At 36.3% G+C, this 21717-nt stretch overlaps 1 protein-coding gene across 8 annotated transcripts in view; it reads left to right on the top strand.

Annotated features, from left to right (window-relative positions):
- Positions 1 to 21717, top strand: part of NCOA1 (nuclear receptor coactivator 1) — a 251176-nt gene that overhangs the window by 158260 nt on the left and 71199 nt on the right. For all 8 annotated transcript variants that reach the window (XM_070512516.1, XM_044772038.2, XM_070512513.1 and 5 more), the window contains 2 exons: positions 6685 to 6851; positions 12696 to 12793. In XM_070512516.1, coding sequence (XP_070368617.1) covers positions 6685 to 6851; positions 12696 to 12793 — 265 coding nt within the window. The remainder of the gene's footprint in view (positions 1 to 6684; positions 6852 to 12695; positions 12794 to 21717) is intronic.

Below are 21717 nucleotides of genomic sequence, written 5' to 3'. Positions count from 1 at the left end.
GTTGTCAGCCTTAGTGTTCTTGTTTATATCTATATATAAAGCCAGTCCTTCTTAAAGGAAAACTTTAACTTTAAACTTTAATAAAAAAAACTATTACCTCTTACAGTTAATTTTTTATTTGGGGAAATTTTTAAATCTGTAAAAGAATAGAGACTAGGACACTAGTCTAGTCCAGGATACTTAGTCTAGGAAACTAGTATACCTACTACATATAATTGATCACATTTTTCTGTATTGTTAGTATTTTGTTAATATTTTATCATAGTTCCATAGTCTTGTTTAAATAAAAGAGACAAAATAATGATTAAATTGATTTGTCTGCAATTAATTCCTCCAATCTGTTTTTAATAATTATATATATAAGTATCCATAAGCAATACAGAATGTTTATTACATTTACATAAATTGTATAATACTGTATATATTTTAATACAATATACTTTTTTCAGCATGGATCTTGAGATATAAATATACATAGATTCATTCAGTCCTATTAACTTTTGATTAATATCGTATTAATCAAATATACGATGTTTGAAAAATCCATTTCCCTACAGATAGACATTCCCTGTAGATCAACACCTTTTTGTTATAAATTTTCACTGTTAACAGCCAGCACTGCAGCAGACATCCTCATACACGTTCTATTTTATGCATAAGAGTTTCTTTAGGATCTGAGCACATTTTTATGTTAACTAGGTAATTACCGCATTGCTCTTCAAATGACACGCACTGAGAGTTCCTCTTTTCTCACATCCTAACCCACACTGTTTTCTCCTCACTTTAGCTTTTTTGCCAGTCTGATGATTGTGGGGTTATAGTTTTAAGTACATTTCCCTGATAATTAGATAAGTTGATCATGATTGTTTTTCTTTCCCATTCTGTTCTCCTCGTATGTGAATTTCCTGGTTGTGTCTTTTGCCCATATTCCTGCTGGGTTGTTTGTCCTTTTTCTTTTTATTTGTAAGAGGTATTTTTAATTTTCTAGTTAATAATCTTTTTTGCTTTTATTTGATGCAAATATCTTCTCCAGCCTGTTTAACTCTGTTTGTGATGTCTGCTGACATACTTTAGAACTTCAGGTTTTTCATGTGTCAAGCTTTTTTGGGGTCTTGTTTAAGAATTTTTTCCTCTATTCCAAGGCCTTAAATGTATTTTTATATTTTTTCTTCTAATACATATTTGTAGTTCTAATTAATTTGGAATTTATTTTTGTGTTTAATATAAGATAGGGACCTAATTTAATTTTTTCCCCATATAGAACATCAGTGATTGTAACCCTATCCTTTCCCTGCTTTTATGCTGTTACCTTTATCATAGTCCAAGTTCCTGCGTAGATAGGGATCTGGTTCTGAACTTTCCTAGGACAATCACCTTAATATTTGATGGGGCAAGTCACTCTTCTTGTTATTTTTCAAAATTGTTTTCTCTGTTCTTAGCCGTTTATGCTGTCATATAGATTTTAGAATCAGTTCTTTAAGTTTCCCCTAAAAAAATCCTTCTTGGATTTGGATTAGAATTTCATATACTTTTATCAATTAAATTGGGGAGAACTGACATTCTTATGATGTAGACTTTAGATTCTAGAGTGTTCTTGTTTATGAATATAAGGCTTTTCATTTATTGAAATCTTCACTGTTCTTCAATAATAATTTATAATCTTCCCCGTGAATGTCTGGCCCATCTTTACTTGAGATATTCCAGGGTACCATAGAGGTTTTATTGCTTTTGGGAGTGGTATTGTTTTGTCTATTGTATTTTCTAATTGGCAGTTATTAATGCATAGGCATGCTAATAATTTGCGAGTATTGATCTCAAATACATCCGTTGCTCTCAATTTTGTTATGTGTTTTAATGGCTTATCTGTAGACTCTGTTTGATTTTTTGGTGTGTACATAATCATGTAATTACAAATATCAAAATTGTGATTTATTTTTCTCTTCTTAGATGTCTTAAAGATAATTATCTTAGCATGTTTGCTTTAAAAATATTTGGAGGCATCATCTCTTTCAGGTTTATAAGTAATGGGCTTCAGTTTTAATAAAGTGATATTTTTGATGTGGTAAACTAAACATTTGTGATTTCGAAACTGATTGAGTTTGTGCATGAATACCACCTTGTACTGTTTCTTTTGGTTTTATTATTATATACTGTTTCCTCAGATTGTGAACTCATTAAGTATAAAGAGCGTATGTTAGACCTCAGGGTATTCTCAGCCCTGTGTACAAGAGCCCTGGATAGGGGTATTGCTCAGTAATTGTTTGGTGGGGTGAGATGCCGCATATTCCGTTCCTTAACTCTTCCGGGAGAATGAGGATTAAAATGCCAATCTTAAAATGGTGGGTAGCTCTGCCTTCTACTTGTTTAACATTTCTAATTCAGTTCAACAAGAGCTTGTTAAATGTCTACTATTCAACCAGCATCATGTGTGTGATGTTATAAGGATGTAAGTGAAGTGTGAGACATGTTTTCTTATGTCTCACAGTCTCTCTTAGGATGTCAAGGAGTTTACAGATCTGGTCATGCCACTTGCTCTTCTTAAACCCTTCTGGGCTCCCCCTTGCTCTGAAAAGAAATAATCATAATCCAGGTGATGATAATAGATAACATTTATTGAGCTAATAGTGTATGCCAGGAACTCTGCCAGCATGTTAATGCATCATCTTTTTTAATCTTCACAAAACCCTAGGAGATAATTAACGTCATTATCCCAATTTTCGGATAAGGAAATCAAAGTTTAGAGAAGTTAAATTACTATTAAGTAACTTGTCCAGGATTACATAGCTAGTAAATGACAGAGGAAGTTTGAATTTGTGTTTTTAAGCAATATGCATGCTTTTTACCATGGCGTACAAGAGCCCTTGTGATCTGGCCCGGACCTCAGCTCTTGCCCTTTTGTTTCTTATCACACTGAACTACTTACAGGTTCTTTAACTTGACATTTCTCTCTTACTTTGTACCTTTGGAAAAAACTTTTTCTTTCAGGAAACCAGTTTCTCCCTACGACTAGGTATAGACATCTCATTCTCCAGGTCTAGGTGCCATCTCTATGCTCTTCTATGGTATAATCTTGTCACATAGTATTGTAACAGCCTGTTCTTTTTCTTTGTTTTCCGAACTAATTGGAGGCTGCATCTGATCTACTCCTGGATCCTTAGGATGTAGTACATGGTTATCTGGCACATAATAAGTATAGAAGCATTTGTTGAGGAAGCTAGTAAGTTGAAAAAAAAATGTGAGAAGATAACTCATAGTAGCCTTAACTACTGTTAATGTATGTATGCAATATAAATGGAAATAAAGTGGGTTAGTGAGAGGAGAAATGTAGGTGGCCCGAAGTAATAAAGAAAGCTTTCTTTTCCATTAAGGTAGAATTTTTTTGTCATTTCCACCCTTCCTTAAGTTTTGACTTTATTTGAACATATCTGTTCTCATTTTCTATCCTTGCTTATTAGTTTGAGATGGTGGGAGTGATTTTCCTAGTCTCATCTTAAGTCATTTTATAGACACCGTACCATTTCATTACTCTTAGAGTCTTGCTTCCTCTGTCACCTCTCTGCCTATCCTGCCCATTCTATCACTTTACTTTTTCTTTTATGCTACAGTGGTTTCAAGTGTTTCAATTTTATGTAAAGCTTAATGTCACACACCAATTTGGGAGTCCCACTAAGTGAATCCAATTTAGTCACATTGAGACTTAGATCCATAGATTTAAACAGATGATACTTTAGACTGAATCTACTAAATAAATCTAGTATCAATTAGGTTGTCTAATGTAAAATCAGATGTTCTCGAAAACACTCTCAGGTTGCAGAGCTGGAGTTCTCTAAAACCTTGTATATGTCAAAATTTATGTTACTCATTTTCTTCGTGCCTCATTTTCAATGCCTTGGTGTGAAATTAGTCAAAATGTCTTGCTGCATGTACTTGCTGTGAAAGTTGTGAGATAAAGTTTTACTAAGTAAAATGAGACTAATTCCTTAATAATGAAATATTCAAAAGATATGGAATGTGTAATTGTTATAGTTTTAAAATTTGGTTTTGTTTTGGGATGTGTACCATTTAGCAGCATTTTGTTTTATGTAGGTAAATACATTTGATTAGTTGACTTGGTTCTTTTTAACTTACTATGTTGTTATGTAAATGATGTCACTTTTATAGTCTTCTTTTAATCAAGAAAAGTAAATGGTATTTTAATTGTTGCCAATTATGAACTTTTTAGCAACTGATCTTTCCTTCTTTTTTCTACCACTTTCATATACAGCCAAATGATTTTTTTTTTTTTTTTTTTGGTAAGGAAGATTTGCCCTGAGCTAACATCCATTGCCAATCCTCTTTTTTTGCTTGAGGAGGATTAGCCCTGGGCTAACATCTGTGCCAGTCTTCCCCTATTTTGTATGTGGGATGCCTCCACAGCATGGCTGATGAGTGGAGTGGGTCCACACCCAGGATCCGAACCTGAAAACCCCAGGACACTGAAGCAGAGTGTGCAGAACTTTAACCACTCAGCCAGGGGTCAGCCCCTCAGCCAAATTATTTTGATTGCTGCTTATAAAACAAACAGCTACTTGTGACCAGTCTCTCTTATGATGTTAATTTGACAATAGAAAAATTCATCTTAAAGTAATACTTTATTGTCTTTGTATGTGTTACATAAAACAAGTTGTCTGATGACTTGGTTATAATAGGCCAGGGGTAAAGACTGGAAAACAAAAATGAACCATAAGCAGTCAACATATTTGAATGAATGTAAAGCACTAGCTGTTTGCATTGACGTCCTTTACTCTCATTATTTTGCTTTAATATAAATCGAGTTTGGTTTTATTACTTTTTTAAAATTTATTTTTATTTTTTTTATTGAGGTCATAATGGTTTATAACATTGTGTAATTTCAGGTGTACGTTATTGTTTATCAGTTTCTGTATAGACTGCATTGTGCTCACCACCAATAGTCTGATTTTTATCCATCGCCATACACATGTGCTCCATTACCCCTTTTGCCCACTCCCTAACTCCTGTCCCCTCTGCTAACCACTAATCTGTTCTCTTTATCCATGTGTTTACCTACCACATATGAGTGAAATCACACAGTGTTTGTCTTTCTCTGTCTGGCTATTTTGCTTAACATCGTACCCTCAAGGTCCATCCATGTTGTTGTGAATGGGAGGATTTTGTCTTTTTTTATGGCTGAGTTGTATTCCATTGTATATATATACCACATCTTCTTTCCCCAGTCAGTTGAAGAACACTTGGGTTGCTTCCATCTCTTGGCTATTGTGAATAATGCTGCAGTGAACATAGGGGTGCATAATTCTCTTTGAATTGTTGATTTCAAGTTGTTTGGATAAATAACGATAGCTGAGTCACATGGTATTTCTATTTTAAATTTTTTTTTTTTTTGCTGAGGAAGTTTTGCCCTGGGCTAACATCTGTTGCCAGTCTTCCTCTGTTTTATATGTGAGCTGCCACCACTGCATGGCCACTGACGAGTGGTATAGGTCTGCACCTGGGAACTGAACCTGGGCTGCCAAAGCAGAGTGTGCCAAACTTAACCACTAGGCCTTGGGCACTGGCCCTCTTTTTAATTTTTTGAGAATTCTCCATACTGTTTCCATACTGGCTGCACCAGTTTGCATTCCCACCAGCAGTCTATGAGGGTTCTCTTTTCTCCACATCCTCTCTAACATTTGTTAACTTTTGTCTTGTTAATTATATCCATTCTGACAGGTGTAAGGTGATATCTCATTGTAGTTTTGATTTGCATTTCCCTAAGAATTAGTGATGTTGAACGTCTTTTCATGTGCCTGTGGGCCATCTGTATATCTTCTTTGGAAACATATCTGTTCATATTTCTGCCTATTTTTTGATCAGGTTGTTTTGTTGTTGTTGAGTTGTTTGAATTCTTTATATATTTTGGAAATTAACCCTTTGTTGCATATATGATTTGCAAATATTTTCTCCCACTTGGTGGATTGTCTTTTCTTTTTGTTCATGGTTTCCTTTGCCTCGCTGAAGCTTTTTAATCTGATGTAGTCTGTATTTATTACATTTATCAGAACTTAGAAGTAGATGATTTTTTCTTTTTAGGACAAAGTTGTATATAAAAGACACTGTTGTCTGTACCTTTGTCTCTAATTATTGATTTATTGTTATTTTTATTTTACTTTTTAGGTGGATACTTTTTTCTTTTTGATGAGGACGAACTAATGGTCTAATCATTATAAGAATCAAATTTATCAGATTTCTAATTATAACTTACTCGAATTCTAGTATACTCTGCCCTGCTTAATTTACAATAGTTATTTGAAAATTCAGATTTTCTATTTTAAGGAGTTATTGTTTAGAATGTAAAATAATTGCAAATGCAGCTTGTATATGTACTGTGTACCTCCTTTTAATGTCTAGTATTCATTGGTTATTTGAAATATTCAGTGTATACACATCATTGAGGAAATACATCTGTGATAGCAGTCATTCTCTATGTATTTTAGCCAGAATTGTTTTCTGCACTTTGATATTTTGTGGTATCTGTTTTTTAGGTGTGAATTTAAATTGTTTTCTAAATCTGGTTTTATATTCTGGATAAAAACAGATCTCTCTAAATGTATAGACATTAAATACTTGATCAGAGAAGGAAATATGGTAGTAGAAATGTACACTAACTGGATTTTCTTTGTGTAACAGCACTGAAAAGAGGCGCAGGGAGCAAGAAAATAAATACTTAGAAGAGCTAGCTGAGTTATTGTCTGCCAACATCAGTGACATTGATAGCTTGAGTGTAAAACCAGACAAATGCAAGATTTTGAAGAAGACAGTCGATCAGATACAGCTAATGAAGAGAATGGAACAAGGTAAAAAAACCAAACAACCCTCGTGGCTGCGTGCTTTGTTATTAACACATTTACAATATGCAGTTTTTTTTTTTAAGAAATTGCATTGAACTTCGTGATTTTATTAAAGAAACATTTTTGTTTAGATGCTGTTTATTTTAGAAAGTGAATCTGAGAGCTTTCTTGTTACAACAAAGTGGCGTATTAACTTGAACGCTGGTTGCCTTGGGAGATTATGGGACCCAGTATCATGGGAGATTGATTCAGGAGGCACAAGTTGTGATGTCAGACCTGAGGCTCTGGCATAGAGTTGAAAGACATTAACTCAGTAATGGGAAATCCTTCCATCTGAATAATAAGCTTGTCTAGGCTCTGGGTGAGAGAAACAGCCTCCTCTGAGAAAACAGTGATGTATTTTTAATAATGGTTTATATTTATACTCTCCATATTTACTCAGGACCCCATACCACAAAACCCCTGGGTTGCCTACTAGAAACAAAGACAAAGCACTTTGGAGGAACACTCCCATACCTGGCCCCATGGGATTCCCAAAGAAAAAGTGCTTCTCAGTGATTTTTATGCTAAAAATTTATATAAGATATGAGGAAGTAATCTATGGTGAGTAAGAGAGCAAATAAACAGAAGGCCCAAAAGAAGTTCAGAGCAGTAGTAGCAATGTAAAAAGACTATGAACAAATATGTTTAAAATGATTAAAGTGATATACTTTTAAGGTTTTAGAAGCTGAAAAATGGATAATCTGGTGATAACTGATTTGGCAGACAGGAGAAACTGATATTGTAAGCCTGCAGGGGGAGAGCCAACAAGAGGCTTCATGGCCTCTTCCCTGCCTGGTGTTGAAACCCTGGTGGCCTGGTTCATACTCCCTGAGCCAAAGATGGAGGGTTCCTCTGGGGAAATGGAGCAGTCCAAAGGAAAAGGCACACAGACACTGCACTTGGGAGTGATTGATCCTGAAATGAAAAATTCAGCTCCTTGCCTTGCCCCTACACTTCACACAGCTGCCAGTGAGCATTTTAGTACCTCATCTTTAATAATAATGAAAATCTTATGAGGAAAGCTGAATAAAAAAGAGATTAAACCAAGCAGACAAACAGAAAAAAGGGAGCTCTGAGGAAGGAGAGAAATGCAGGGAGTGGAAGGAAATTTAAAATAACCATACTGTCACTTAGAGACAAGAGGGAAGGTATTTCATCCATGAAGTAAGAATAAGATGTGATAAAATGAAACATTCAAAACAACAAATAACTTCTAGAACTTAAAAATAAGATAGCTGAAAAAGCTTCATCTTTACCTTGTTTTTTACTCTTTGCCTACTCATACTTTCTGTCCCAACCAATCCAGGCACACTCTGCCTCACGTATTTGCCGTTGCTATTCCCTCTGTCTGGAATGCTCTTCCCCAGATATCCACAAGACTCACTCCCTCATCCCTTTCATATCTTTGTTCAAATATTTCTTCTCAGTGAAGTTGTCCCTAATTACCCTAATATACACACACACACACCTCTTTACATCTTCCTTCATTTGTTTTCCCCACAGTATTTTTTTATATCTAACATATTGCATGTTTTATTTGTTTATCATCTGCCTGCCCCCACCAGGGCTCCATGAGGCAAGGATTTTTGTTTGTTCACCATTGTGTTCTCAACACCTAAAACATTTCCTGGATACATAGTAGACTTTGAATAAACATTTGTTGAATAAATGGATGAAGGGTTGAAAGATAATTTGAAGGAATCCCATAGAAAGTAAAATAAAAACACAAGCAAATGGAAAATGAGAGAAAGATGAGAAATATACAGGATTAGTTTGGGAAGTGTATCATATATTGAGTTCCAGAAAATGAGAACAGACCAAATAGAAGGGAGGAAATTATAAGAGAAATGATACTAGGAAAAAAAAACCCACAACACCTTCTCAGAATTAGATATGAATTTCCAGATTGAAAACACTCATAGTACCCAACACAGTGAATAAAAAAGAAAGAAAGAAAATTGACACCAATGCACAATTTCCAGGCACCAGAGAGAAAAAAACGAGAGGAAAAAACACACACACACTAGATTACTTTCAGAATGTGTCCAGATTTCTAAATAACAACACTGAAAATGAGAATTCTAGACCTAGAATTCTGTGTTCATCCATGAAGTATGAGTACAAAATGAAAAAATGGAACACACAGAGTAGCTGATGACTGACCAAATTGAGAGGAATTTTTCAGCTCTTTAGGAGAGTTTAGGGAGGGTTAAACTACACACAGAAAAAGCAAAACACAAAAATGAGAACTGTACATTATAGCACACATCTTGGTTCATTTGTGAACTGTATTTATGTAGCCATAGTAACAGATATTAAATATTGATCTAAAAATTATTGGAACCATATTGGGAAGATGGAAGAAGGGGAAATGTGTGTGGAAGGTTGATGTGAGTAAGTTAAATTCTTACCTTTCATCATAGCATGTTAGATTATGTCTAACATGGACACAGGATATAGCGAATAAGCATGTTACTGAGAAATATGGAATGTATTAGGATGCAGACTGTGATATAAGAGACCCAAAGTACAGTGGCTTTAACAAGATAGTCTAGTTATGACATGTGTCAGATTCAGATTTCTTCCATCTTTTTTGCTGTGCCATTCCTAGGTATTGCCATTATCCATGCCGTCAGACATGGCTCCCCTATCCACATCCCAGCTGACAAGAGCAGAAGGAAGAAAAGGGGAAGGCATGCTTCTTCCTTTTAAGGATGAGACTCAGAAATTGCATGTCACTTCTCTTCACATCCCTTAGACGGAATCTAGTCACATAGCCAATCCTGCCTTGAGTTTTGCCTAAAATTTTAAATGTTTTGTTTTTCACACATAGTTATTTAATCTACTTGGACTTGATGGTTTATGTTTTTTTGGAACTTGTTTGAAAAACAAAAAGTCTTAATGTTATAAACAGGTGAAATGATGAAGGAAGTACATCTTAGAACTAAATGAGAAACTCCTATACTGTGGTAATAAAAAGGTAAATAACCCAATTAAAAAATGGGCAAAGGCCCTGAATAGACATTTTTCCAAAGAAGACATGCAGATGACCAATAAGCACATGAAAAACATGATCAATATCATTAGCCATCAGAGAAATGCAAATCAAAACCACAGTGAGATACCACTTTATACCCACTAGGATGGCTGTAATCAAAAAGACAATAACAGATGTTGGTGAGGATGGGAGAAATTGGAACCCTCACGCCCTGCTGGTGGGAATGTAAAGTTGTGCAACCACTTTGGAAAACAGTCCAGTAGTTCCTCAAATTGTTAAACATGGAGTAACCATATGGCCCAGTAATTGCACTTGTAGGTATATACTCAAGAGAAATGAAAACATATGTCCACAGAAAAACTTGCACGCAAGTGTTCATTGCAGCATTATTCATGAATAACTGCAAAGTAGAAACAGCCCTTATATCTGTCAATTGATCAACGGGTAAATAAAATGAGGTATACCTATACAATGGAATATTATTTGATAATAAAAAGGGATGAAGTACTGATAAATGCTTCAACATGGATGAACCTTGAAAACACTATGCTAAGCAAAAGAAGCCAGTCATAAAGGACCACATATTGTATGGTTCCATTTATATAAAATGTCCAGAATAGGCAAATCCATAGAGACAGAAAGTAGATTAGTGATTGCCTAGGGCTTGATAATGTTGGGAAACTGAGAAGTGACTGCTAAAGGTTACAGGGTTTCTTTTTGGGGTGATGAAGGTGTTTTAAAATTTATTGTGATGGTGGTTGCACAACTCTGTGACTATACTAAAACCATTAAATTGTATGCTTTCAATGTGTAAATGGTATGCTATGTGAATACCATTCAATCAATACCATTTAGCTCAATAAAACTGTTATTATAGGGGCTGGCCTGGTGGCGCAGTGATTAAGTGTGCACATTCCACTTCAGCGGCCCAGGGTTCGCCAGTTTGGATCCTGGGTGCAGACATGGTACCCCTTGGCAAGCCATGCTGTGGTAGGCGTCATCCCACGTATAAAGTAGAGGAAGATGGGCACAAATGTTAGTTCAGGGCCAGTCTTCCTCAGCAAAAAGATGAGGATTGGTGGCAGATGTTAGCTCAGGGCTGATCTTCCTCAAAAAAAACGCAACAAACTTATTATAAGTACTATATGAGATAACATTTTATACCCATTAGATTCACAAAAATTAAAAAACAGTAGTGATAACAATTGTCAGGATACAGAAAAACAAAAACCTTTCTATGTTATTAGTGGTACAACCTCTTTGGAGAGCAATTTGTCAAGCTTAGTAACATCGAAAATACATAGACCCTATGATCCAGCAATTTCACCTCTAGTATTTACCCTAAAGAAACTGTCACACATGTACAAAAGAGAAAATACTGAAAATAATCTATTACAGCACTGTATGTAGTAGTCGAAAGGGTTATCAGTAGGGGACTAGGCAATCAACTGTGGGTTATTCATATGATATAATACTAAACAGCAGTACAAATGAATGAATCAAATCCGTATATATCAATATGGTTAAATCTCAAACATAATATTGAGTGAAAAAAGCAAGTTGAAAAAGTCTATGTATATTTATGTAAACTTTAAAATACAAAGCAATAATATATTGTTCATGAAATCATGCATATGTAGTTAAAGTATAAAATCATAAAATCATGGTTAGAAATGATTAGACTGACCTCAGAATACCAGTTACTTCTTTCTTTTTCTTTTTTTCTTTTTTTCCAAAGATTGGCACCTAACAACTGTTGCCAATCTTCTTATTTTTTTCTTCTCCCCAAATCCCCCCAGTACGTAGTTGTATATTTTAATTGTTGGTCCTTCTAGTTGTGGCTTGTGGGATGCTGCCTCAGCATGGCCTGATGAGTGGTGCCATGTCCGCGCCCAGGATCCGAACGAGTGAAACCCCGGGCCATCGAAGCAGAGGGCACGAACTTAACCACTGGGCCACAGAGTGGCCCCTACTGGTTCCTTCTAAAGAGGGTCAGAGGAGGAATGGTGGCGGGCTTTAGCTCTTTTTGCAGCATTTTATTTATTTAATAAGGAAAGACCTGAAGCAAATAATATTAATGTGAAAAATGAATGGCGGCCATGTGAATGTGTGCTGTATCATTTTCTGTATTTTTTGGAATATTTGAAATATTTCATATTTTATAGTGAAAAAATGAATCTCTGTATTCAGTAATACCAAATTTGGTTTTTGGTGAACTGATGGATTGGAAACTTTATTTAAGTATGATACTGCTTTAACATGCTGGGTAGATTTTTCAACTTCACCACACAAAAGAATTCCAAATCATTTAGCAGTTACAGTTTTATCAATCAGATCATCATGCCATGAATGTGACAGGTTACCTAGTTCATACAGGCTCACAAAAGGAAAAAATCATATCTTCACTCTCCTATAGCAATTGATCAAATCAGAAGAGGAGAAAGAAAAATAGAGGAAATAATCATTCTTTTACATTTTATCTATTTCTTTAAAACTTTTGGTGTAGACTTTTTAAAAAGGCTATGTATTTATACCATTTTCCTCATTGTTGGAACACTGGACTTGGTAGGTCTGAATTCAAATCCTCCTGCAGCCACTTATTAATTATGATTTGGGGCATATTACTTAACCTTTGTGACCCTCAATTTATTATCCATAAAATGAGTATAATTAAGATTGAATATGAAAATGTCTAGATAATAAATAAATGTTATTTGAATCTAAAATTGCATGAATCTGTGTCTTCATAAATTTGCTATTGTAGAAATGAGCCCTTTCTGGATGTGTGATTTTTTGTTTCTCTATTACAGAGAAATCAACAACTGATGATGAAGTGCAGAAGTCAGACATCTCATCAAGTAGTCAAGGAGTGATAGAAAAGGAATCCTTGGGACCTCTTCTTTTGGAGGTAGCTGGTCTTGTTGACTCAGAAAGTGATCAAAATATTTGTTCTAGCCAATTTGGTTTTTTTCTTTGTCTTCTTTTATGTCTTACATCCAATTACTAAATTATTTAAAAATACTAAAGTTTTAAGGAACTTGTAATAATTATTTTATTTTGGAAACTATTATGACAGTTGTTACTATTTCAGAATTAAAGCTGAATAATAAACATGAGAAATTTTCATAAAGGCAGTCTAAACAGTCAAATGGGAAACTGAAGCCGACTGTACGGCTCTGCCATTTATTTCTGGGGTGGACTAGTTGGGAGAATAAAACATCAGAATTATTTAGGCAGCTGGTGCCATCTGTGTCTACTGTAGAATTCTCTTTAGAGTACGGAATGCCTCACTTTATTGCAGTAGGTGTTTTCCTGAAAAGTTTCCTGACTAAAGAATTTAATTGTTTACTTAAACATTGTTAGAGAACTTAGAATTTTAACAACCCTCTATCAAACTTTTTGAAGTGAAGAACTTTTAAACTTGAATTACTTTGTAATAACTGTGTGATTTTCACCCCTGCTTTTCCTGTCTAATCTTCACTCCCTCTGTTCTCAACACAGATGTTTTGTTTCCAAGCAGGCTCGTCACCTTAAATGCTCCCTCTCATACATGAATGTTTAAAAATATGTATATATATATTTGCTTATACACACTCCTTCCCCACAGTGTATGCTTTTCTATCTCTAGGCGTAATTTTATATATATGTATTATATACATTTACATATCATATATATATATATTTATATAAAATAATTTCTCCTTTCCTTGTCCTATCTCAAGGCCCTCTTTTCTGGTGAAGTCTTAACAACTCAAACTTCTGTAGGTCTCTTTATTTCCTAACTCCTTAATACATTTTTTCCTGTTACCCTAACTATTCCTCCAGTTTTGTATTAACCACAGTTCCCTCTACCAATGCTGCAATTGTGAGAACATTCTCAAAATTCACTTCTTGGTTTTCTGGCCCCAGAATTATCATGTGTTCTCTTTGCTTCACCTTTCATCTTTGTAGAGATGACACCCACATATGTCCTTCTGGCTTTAATGTCTTCCCATACTTCATTCCTGTACTTTTAACAGGCCACTAAATATTTGTGACTCTGCTATTGGCACCTTTCCCCTCAAAATCTAAATTCTTTATTTCCCCTCCACATTATTTAAGCACTTTGTTAGTCTGTTGGTTTTAACAATTTTTATTAGGAGAACGAGCACTTATTTTCTAGATTTGTAAAATGTAAAAGCCATTGTTGGTCTTTGAAACTGGATATAAACTACTCTCAGAGAGTACACACGTATAACTGGGAGGGGGAAGTTACCACATATGGTAGACTCTGATTTTTTTATTACTGTATTCTTTTCACAACCCATTAAATTGATTGCATGACTGCATTCTGGAAGCATTGTTGTAACAAGTATAGTAAAAATGTTAATGGTAGAATCTAGGTGGTGGATATACAGATGTTCACTACAAACTTCTTTCAACTTTGCTGTATTTTGAAATTTTTAATATAAGCTTTTATAGGAAAACAAGTTAAAGAGAAATACTTTAGGCTCATTTCCCACTTCTGCCATATCTCTTCCCCCTTCTTGGCACCTGACACCATCCCACTCCTTGGCTACACTTGGGCCTTGCCTGGAGCCCTGATCTATCCTAGCACTTACTGCTTGTCTCTTCTACTCTGCAGGGTGTTGTTAGTAGACTAGTCTTTTCACATCTTCTAGTTTTCCTGTGGGGGTTCTGTCTGCCTTCTTAGTGCCCAAAGTTTAAAACTGGCTTCAGAACTTTATATCTCTTTTCAATTCATTGAATATTTATTAAATTTATTTTATGTATATGATGTCATTTGAGATACTGAAGAAATAGAAGATGTAGAAGTCCTTGAGATTTCTGGAGTTCCTGTAGGAAAATGATACTCATTTAAATCCTAGTTTCACCGCATGTTCTTCAGAAACCGCAGAGATCAATAGGAGAGCAAACAGATCATTCACAAACTGAACACTGCACAACAGGAGACAGAGTGCTATTGGTACATCTTTAATTTATATAAACGTTTGTTATTGCTGTAGGAGAAGGAGTCCACAGCTCTTTAAAAGGAACAGAAAATGACAGGAAAACATCCATTCCAAACTACCATGAGAAGAAAGCTAAGAATTACTTTTTTTAACTGATGAAATTATTACCCTGAAAATCAACCTGAAACTGTGAATCAAAGGAAAACTGTTAACACACATGAATTAAATGCCGTTAGGTAAGCGTTTTCAAATATGAAAAAAAAACACATCAAATTAGAAATTCCAAAAACTCAGAATAGAAATATATTTAGGTTCTTGACCTTAAGAAGCTAATAATATTTGTATTTATGAGCTATAAATATGTGAAACAGAGACTGTAAAATAGAATTATTAACTTTTACAGACTTCAAAGCTGACTTCATTGACAGCCTTTTCTATCACTTCTTGTGTATCTCCTAACCCTGTCCTCGTTGCCTTAAACTTTATAGAGTCTAATCCAGGGCAGCTAGGAGAAGAAGTGGTAGAAAAGCCATCATGAAATTCTCCATGGAACCATCCAGGTTGCAGTCTAGAGCTGTACTGTTCGGTAAGATAGCCCCTCACCACATGTGGCTATTTAAAGCTAAATAAAATTAAAAATTCAATGCCAGTCTCACCAGCCATATTTAAAGTGCTCAATACCCTCATGTGGTTAGTGGCTACTGCAGGCAGGTACAGTTACAAAACGTTTACGTCACTGCAGTAAGTTCCATTTGACAAGGTTAGTCTAGAGGGATTTGCTCAGATGGAAGATCCCCACATCTAAAAAGTGACCAAATATCCACCATAATCTGAGAAATTCTCCCCGTACAGTTTTCAACTTATCCTCCCCCCCCCCCTTTTAAACATAAAATCAAGGTAGCATAAGTTAGGAATGAAGGTATTGGAGGTAATGTCCTCACATTTAAAGAGAGAGTGGTATTAGAATTTATTTATTCAATCAACATTTGTTGCTTGGCACGTAGTAAGGACTCATCAGTACAGGCATTACTTTTAAGCTCCTCCTTCTCCATTGCTCTTTGCTGTCTAACTTTCTCTGCCTTCTGTTCAAAGCTCTGCAGTATCTGACTCTCAGGCTCCTTATTTCCCACTGCTCCCCAAGAAAAATTCTGTTTTAGTCACGGAAGTCTCCCTATACTTTGCACGTGCATTCAGGCCTCTTTACCTCACTTTATAGCATTTGCTACAGTGCTGTTTGGCTCTTGACACCCTTGACCACACATTTCCTCTTCCTTACAACTCTTCCCATGGCCTCTTTGATAGAACTATCTCCTCTGGTCTCTGGCTACTGCTCAACCTCTCGCTCGGATCTCTTTCTTTACCTGCCTCTTAAATGTTAGCTTCCTCCAGGGTTTTGTCCTTGGCCCTTTTTTTTTTTATTCTGTGCACGTCTCCTAGGCAGTTTTATCTATATCTATTTCTCTATGTTGTATTCCTATATGTGTGTGTACATCTTGTGTGTGTGTAAAATATCAATTAGGGTTCTCTAATTTCAAGCAACAGACACCAATTCTGACTAAATTAAGCCAATGTGAATTTATTAGAATCCTATTTGGATATCACAGAACCGTGCTTGTAGATAAGGTGAAACCAAGGCATCTTGAGGAGGCTAGAAGGAGGAAACTATACAAAAGTTCTCTTAGAAAGACCCATCTGGGCAGTATCCTGCAGCTAGAATGAATGCATTCCAGCCGTCTTCAGTCTTTTTGTAATTCTCCTCAAGGTTCACATCTAGAGAGGAAGTCTCCCAGTGGCCCAATTAAGACTCTTGTGAGACTTTATTTAATGGGGAAGAAGTAACTCCCCGAAGGAAATCAGATATTCTATGGAAGGGGAAAAGATGACTGAAGTTAAAAACAAAGACAAAGCCAAGTAATTCTATATGTACCTGTAAATCACAGATGTCTCTCTTTAGCCCAGATCTGTCTTTAGAGCTTCCCTTTCATTATATCCTGCTGCCTTTTAAACATCTCCATCTGAATGTTCCTCAGTCATTTCAACAACATTTCTAAAACTAAATTTATAATCCATCCCTTTACCTCCTGTTTTAAAAAAGTCAAAAAATAAAAGAATAGATTTTTTTTCCCCCTTGCATCCCCTTTCTCAGGGAAAGGCGCTTATCTACTAGAACCTTAAAGTCATTAATGAAAGATCACCTCAAGTGTGTTGCCACAGCTGCTAGAGGTCACCAGATGCTGTTTGTTCTGCCTCTGTCAAATTCTCTTCTATCACTTCCACGGTCATTGTCGTCGTTCAGGCTCTCCTTTGAACTGGAGTATCACAATAGCATTGCAACTGGTCTTGCTTCCAATCTGCATGCCATACCCGCTGCCAGAAGGATCTTTGTAAAAGCAGATCATGTCACTTTCCTGCTTAAAAACATTGCCTTCCAAGATAATCCCTGTTGTCTTTCAGATAAATTCCTTATTTTTTTGCTTTTCCTTGCAGCTTTTTCAAAAAAACTTTTTACTGTTAACACAAATATGACAAGTGCATAGAAAGTGATTTCCTTTTTTTCACCTCTGAGCTGTTTCCTCTATCTTGAATGTCCTTTCCACCCCTTGTCCCCCTGAGCTACTGCTCTGTGTCCTTCGAGCCTCGGCTCAGGTATAGTGTGGCTTCCTCCCAGGAAACCTTACCCATGACAATCATCCCTTCGCCCATTTTGGGTGCTTCACTCTGTGCTTAACCTTTATGCATTCCTCTATTGTACTATATTGTCACTATGTATACTTGTCTTTCCATTCAGAGACTGTAAAATTGTTGACAGTTACATGTTTTATTCCCAGAACTTTGTCCAGTGACTGACACTTAGGTGATAGTTCATGAAGCTCATGTAGTGATTAAAAGCCAGGGCCCTGTGAGAAGTCTTGGCCAACGTGAACCCTGCTGTGAGACCCAAGCTGGTCCTCTTCAGAGGGTGGTATTCTGGGTTGAAAGAAAACTCCTTCAGGTTGATCATCTTGTACCAAAAGGACAGGCATTTGTTATCATCTTCTGTGTGCAGCTCAACATAAGACCAGCTGTCAGGACTTGGAGAAAAAGGAAGATTCCTTCCCAGGAGCACACTTGGAAGTTAAATATATGCACAACATATGAGAATAAGAGCAAGTATTAGCAGATTTTATTAATCAGACATACTTTTAGAAATTATAGATGTTTGTATATTCATAGGAGTAGTCTCAAAGAGTATTCCCTGAAGTGTTGCCAATCTCTTGAGAGTGGGATTTTGGCAGATCTTCTACTATGTACTTCATTTTCATATTTTAAATTTTTTATAAGTATGTTTTCATCTATAATTAAAAACCAAAAAACACACATTTCCAGCAAAAGACAGGCTGTCTGCATCTCAGAGGTAGGGTCAGCAGGACAACTCTGTGACCAGGGGGACAGCCTCTGTCGACCTGTTTTCCAAGCCAGCCTCTTCTGGGGAAGCTCAAAAGAGGTATGATGCCCCAGACTTCGCCGAGGAAGCAATGAGTCCGTATAACTGAGGCCAAGCAGAGACCTGGTGAAAGTTGTACACTCCCCATAGGGCTGACCAACTGAATATTCCAGAGACCAGTTACTAGAATAACTTCCCAGCCTGGCAATGAGGTCAGGTACAGTCAATGAGAGAAGAACTTGGAGAAGCCCCAGTAAGTCTGTGGAAACAGAAGATTGCAGGGACTGCAGGCATACTGCAATGAAGCAGAACTTTTAAATCCTTTGGATTTTGCAAATGTCTTAAAAATAATTGCACCAGGTAGTCCAGATGAATCCCTGAACCACTGGTCAGTCTTCACATTGGGCAGAGATGATAACCAGGAGTGGGTCTCAGTCTCTCCCAGCCCCTGTACAGACAACAGGTAACTTTCAGAGATGTCTAGAGACAGACATGGAAAGGGAAGAAAGCAAGGAAGAGACTGGCTGTGTCTCTGAGGGTAGACAGGGTTACCAGAGAGGCAGAGAACGAGAAGCCAAGAAAGGTGCCCTGAAAATGAGATGAAAACAGGAGAAGGTAGTGCTAAAGACGTTTGGTGGTGTGGCCCTTGGAGGTGGTTCACCATGAAACAGCCAAGTTTTCCTTGCTTGTCTTTCGATGTCAGTCCTGTTTCTTGCTTTGAACTATGATACTTTGTTATACTCAAACTGTTCTTTATTAAACTCTTTTGAGAGACCAAAAAGAAAAACATTAAATTGTATTTATACTGATTCACTTAATAGCTAAGAACATTTTAAAGAATTTTTAGATCTGCTTTTAAAAAATATCTGATAAATCTGTATTTCAGTTATTCATATTTTCATATAAACTGCAAGGCAAATAAATATATATTGATCACCTACTATGAAATTTATAGCTAACTTGACTTAAAAAAAACAAGTTGGTTAGATATGAAGATGCTTTCCTGTGCCCATCTAAACCCAAAATACTTTAAGCAAAGGGTTTATCTAGTGTTGAGATTTTTAGATTATTAATCACATTCTTCTCGCCTTTGCATTATGAACTAAGTGAGAAATAGTCACAATAGTCAGGTGGAATAAAAATAGTTTTGTTTCTTTTTGTTCTTGTCAAAGAAAATGTTAATATTTTTAGTGAGAGCAATGTTGTTATGCTTCATTATTTTTTAAAATCTTGGTTGAATGCTTTGTGATGAAGTGATTTGAAGATGTAGTTTTCAGTTCAGTTAATTTTACTATTTGGTTTAAATAATCGTCTTAGCTGAAAAAGACACCACAAAAATGAAGTAGATGGAAGTGGGAAAATATATGCTTAGGTGAATTTACTAAGCCATGATACTTACTTTAAAATCCTATCCATCAGTTATTCAAAGGTTTTCGTTGAAATTCCATCTTCCTTGATCTCAAACAGTGATTCTTCCAAACTAATCAAAAGATGTTGCATTTTTACATTTTTAAAAAATGGGTTTAAAGCCCACTGAAACTCTGATTAGAAGATTTTTGAGCAGATAAAAAGTTCTGTTTATAAATGGTTAAACTGAGAAGATAATTTTTACAAGTGGTTTGCATCATTTTCAGCAACAAAATCATAACTATGGTAACATTTCAGGACATCCTGTCTCTATAGCATAAGTATCTTTTTGAAAGGCAATTTATTTCTTATTCATTGTTAAAATTTCATCTTTACCCTGAAGGGACACAATTAAGTATGTTTATTATTTGGAAAATATCTTCTAGGTGGCATATTATTATTACCACTTATCATAGAAAATGTCAGCAAATTTGGGATACTTGCCATTTTTTAATTAATTAATTTATTTTTTATTTTTATTTTTTAAGATTTTTTATTTCTTTTCCTTTTTCTCCCCAAAGCCCCCCGGTACATAGTGGTATATTCTTCGTTGTGGGTCCTTCTGGTTGTGGCATGTGGGACGCTGCCTCAGTGTAGTTTTGATGAGCAGTGCCATGTCCACACCCAGGATTCGAACCAACGAAACACTGGGCCACCTGCAGCGGAGCGCGCGAACTTAACCACTCGGCCACGGGGCCAGCCCCCGGACACTTGCCATTTTTAAAAAGGAAAGTTGAGTAGCCCACCAACGTTGTTAGATGGCTCTTTTAAGTATGCCACAGATAACCAGCAAACCCGTGTGACACAAAGAATTTTTATGGTCATTTTATGTCTTGTTACAAAGTTTTGTGAATGCTTTACTTTGTAAAGGTCTTGCTTTTATTGCTTATATACATTCTATAGGAAGTAAACTGCAGTATGTTGCAATAAATGGTAAGATTGTAACTAAGTAAGGTGCCCTGTCAACCTCTGCATTCTGAGTCTTTTCTTGGGATTCCATGGTTTGTGATAGGCGACTGTCTGGACTGAGTGAGGTCCCAGGGTATGATATGTTTATTAAGCTTGATTTCTTCCTTATGTTTTGGATTACACTATAAATAGAGGTTCTAAGTTTTTTTCTGCACTGCTTTGGATATTATGCTCCCCATGGGGCATGTACATCTTTTGGAGACCCCTGGTTCTGTCTCAGTGCATAGGAGGCCCTCTGTGATTTGGCTCCTGTCTACCTCTGCAGATTTATTTCCTGCCACAAGCCTGCCTTGTACCCTGTACTCCAACAATTCCAAACTGCTTTTTGTTCCTTTATATGCCATGCTCTCCCCTCTGCCCAGAATGTTCTTCCTTCATTCCTCTTGCCCTCCACCACTATGCCTTTTGTAACTCAGATACGGTTCTGTAAGGAGCCTTTCTTTGCCCCTCACCCTGACCGCAAATTAGGTGTCCTTCTTTGTGCTCAGAGAATATTCTGTGTGTGTCTCTGACAGTGCATTTATCACTGGTATTTTATTATGTTTATGTCTCCCTCCAACTGTACCACAACTTCCCTTAGAGTAGGGACCAAGTCTTAACCTACAGTTCAGAGATGTTTATGACTGAATGAATGGGTCAATCGCTTGCTTCACATCTGCTACCATAAAATTTCTTGCTAAGGAAAAAATAAATATTCATTTATGCCTACTTGAGACATTAGTGTGCAGTCTGAGTAAAAATCTTGTCCCCTCCACAGAGAACGTGCGCTACTAAATTTCCTATTCAGTCTTCCTTCTTTTTACTTGACATATATTTTTGATCTCTTTTTCTTTTTAAGATTGGCCCTGAGCTAACATCTGTTGCCAATCCTTCTCTTTTTATTTTTTTCTTCTCCCCAAACCCAGTACATAGTTGTATATTCTAATTGTGGGTTCTTCTAGTTCTGCTATGTGGGATGCCGCCTCAGCATGGCTTGATGAGCAGTGCTAGGTCTGTGCCCAGGATCCAAACCAGCAAAACCCTGGGCTGCCGAAGTGAGTGCATGAACTTAACCACTTGGCCACGGGGCCAACCCCCAAT

The sequence above is a fragment of the Equus asinus genome, chromosome 6 (genome assembly GCF_041296235.1).
Source record: "Equus asinus isolate D_3611 breed Donkey chromosome 6, EquAss-T2T_v2, whole genome shotgun sequence".
In the NCBI taxonomy this organism is placed as follows: Eukaryota; Metazoa; Chordata; class Mammalia; order Perissodactyla; family Equidae; genus Equus; species Equus asinus.
The sequence above is the reverse complement of the archived record's forward strand: the minus strand, read 5'-3'. Positions and strand labels throughout refer to the sequence as shown.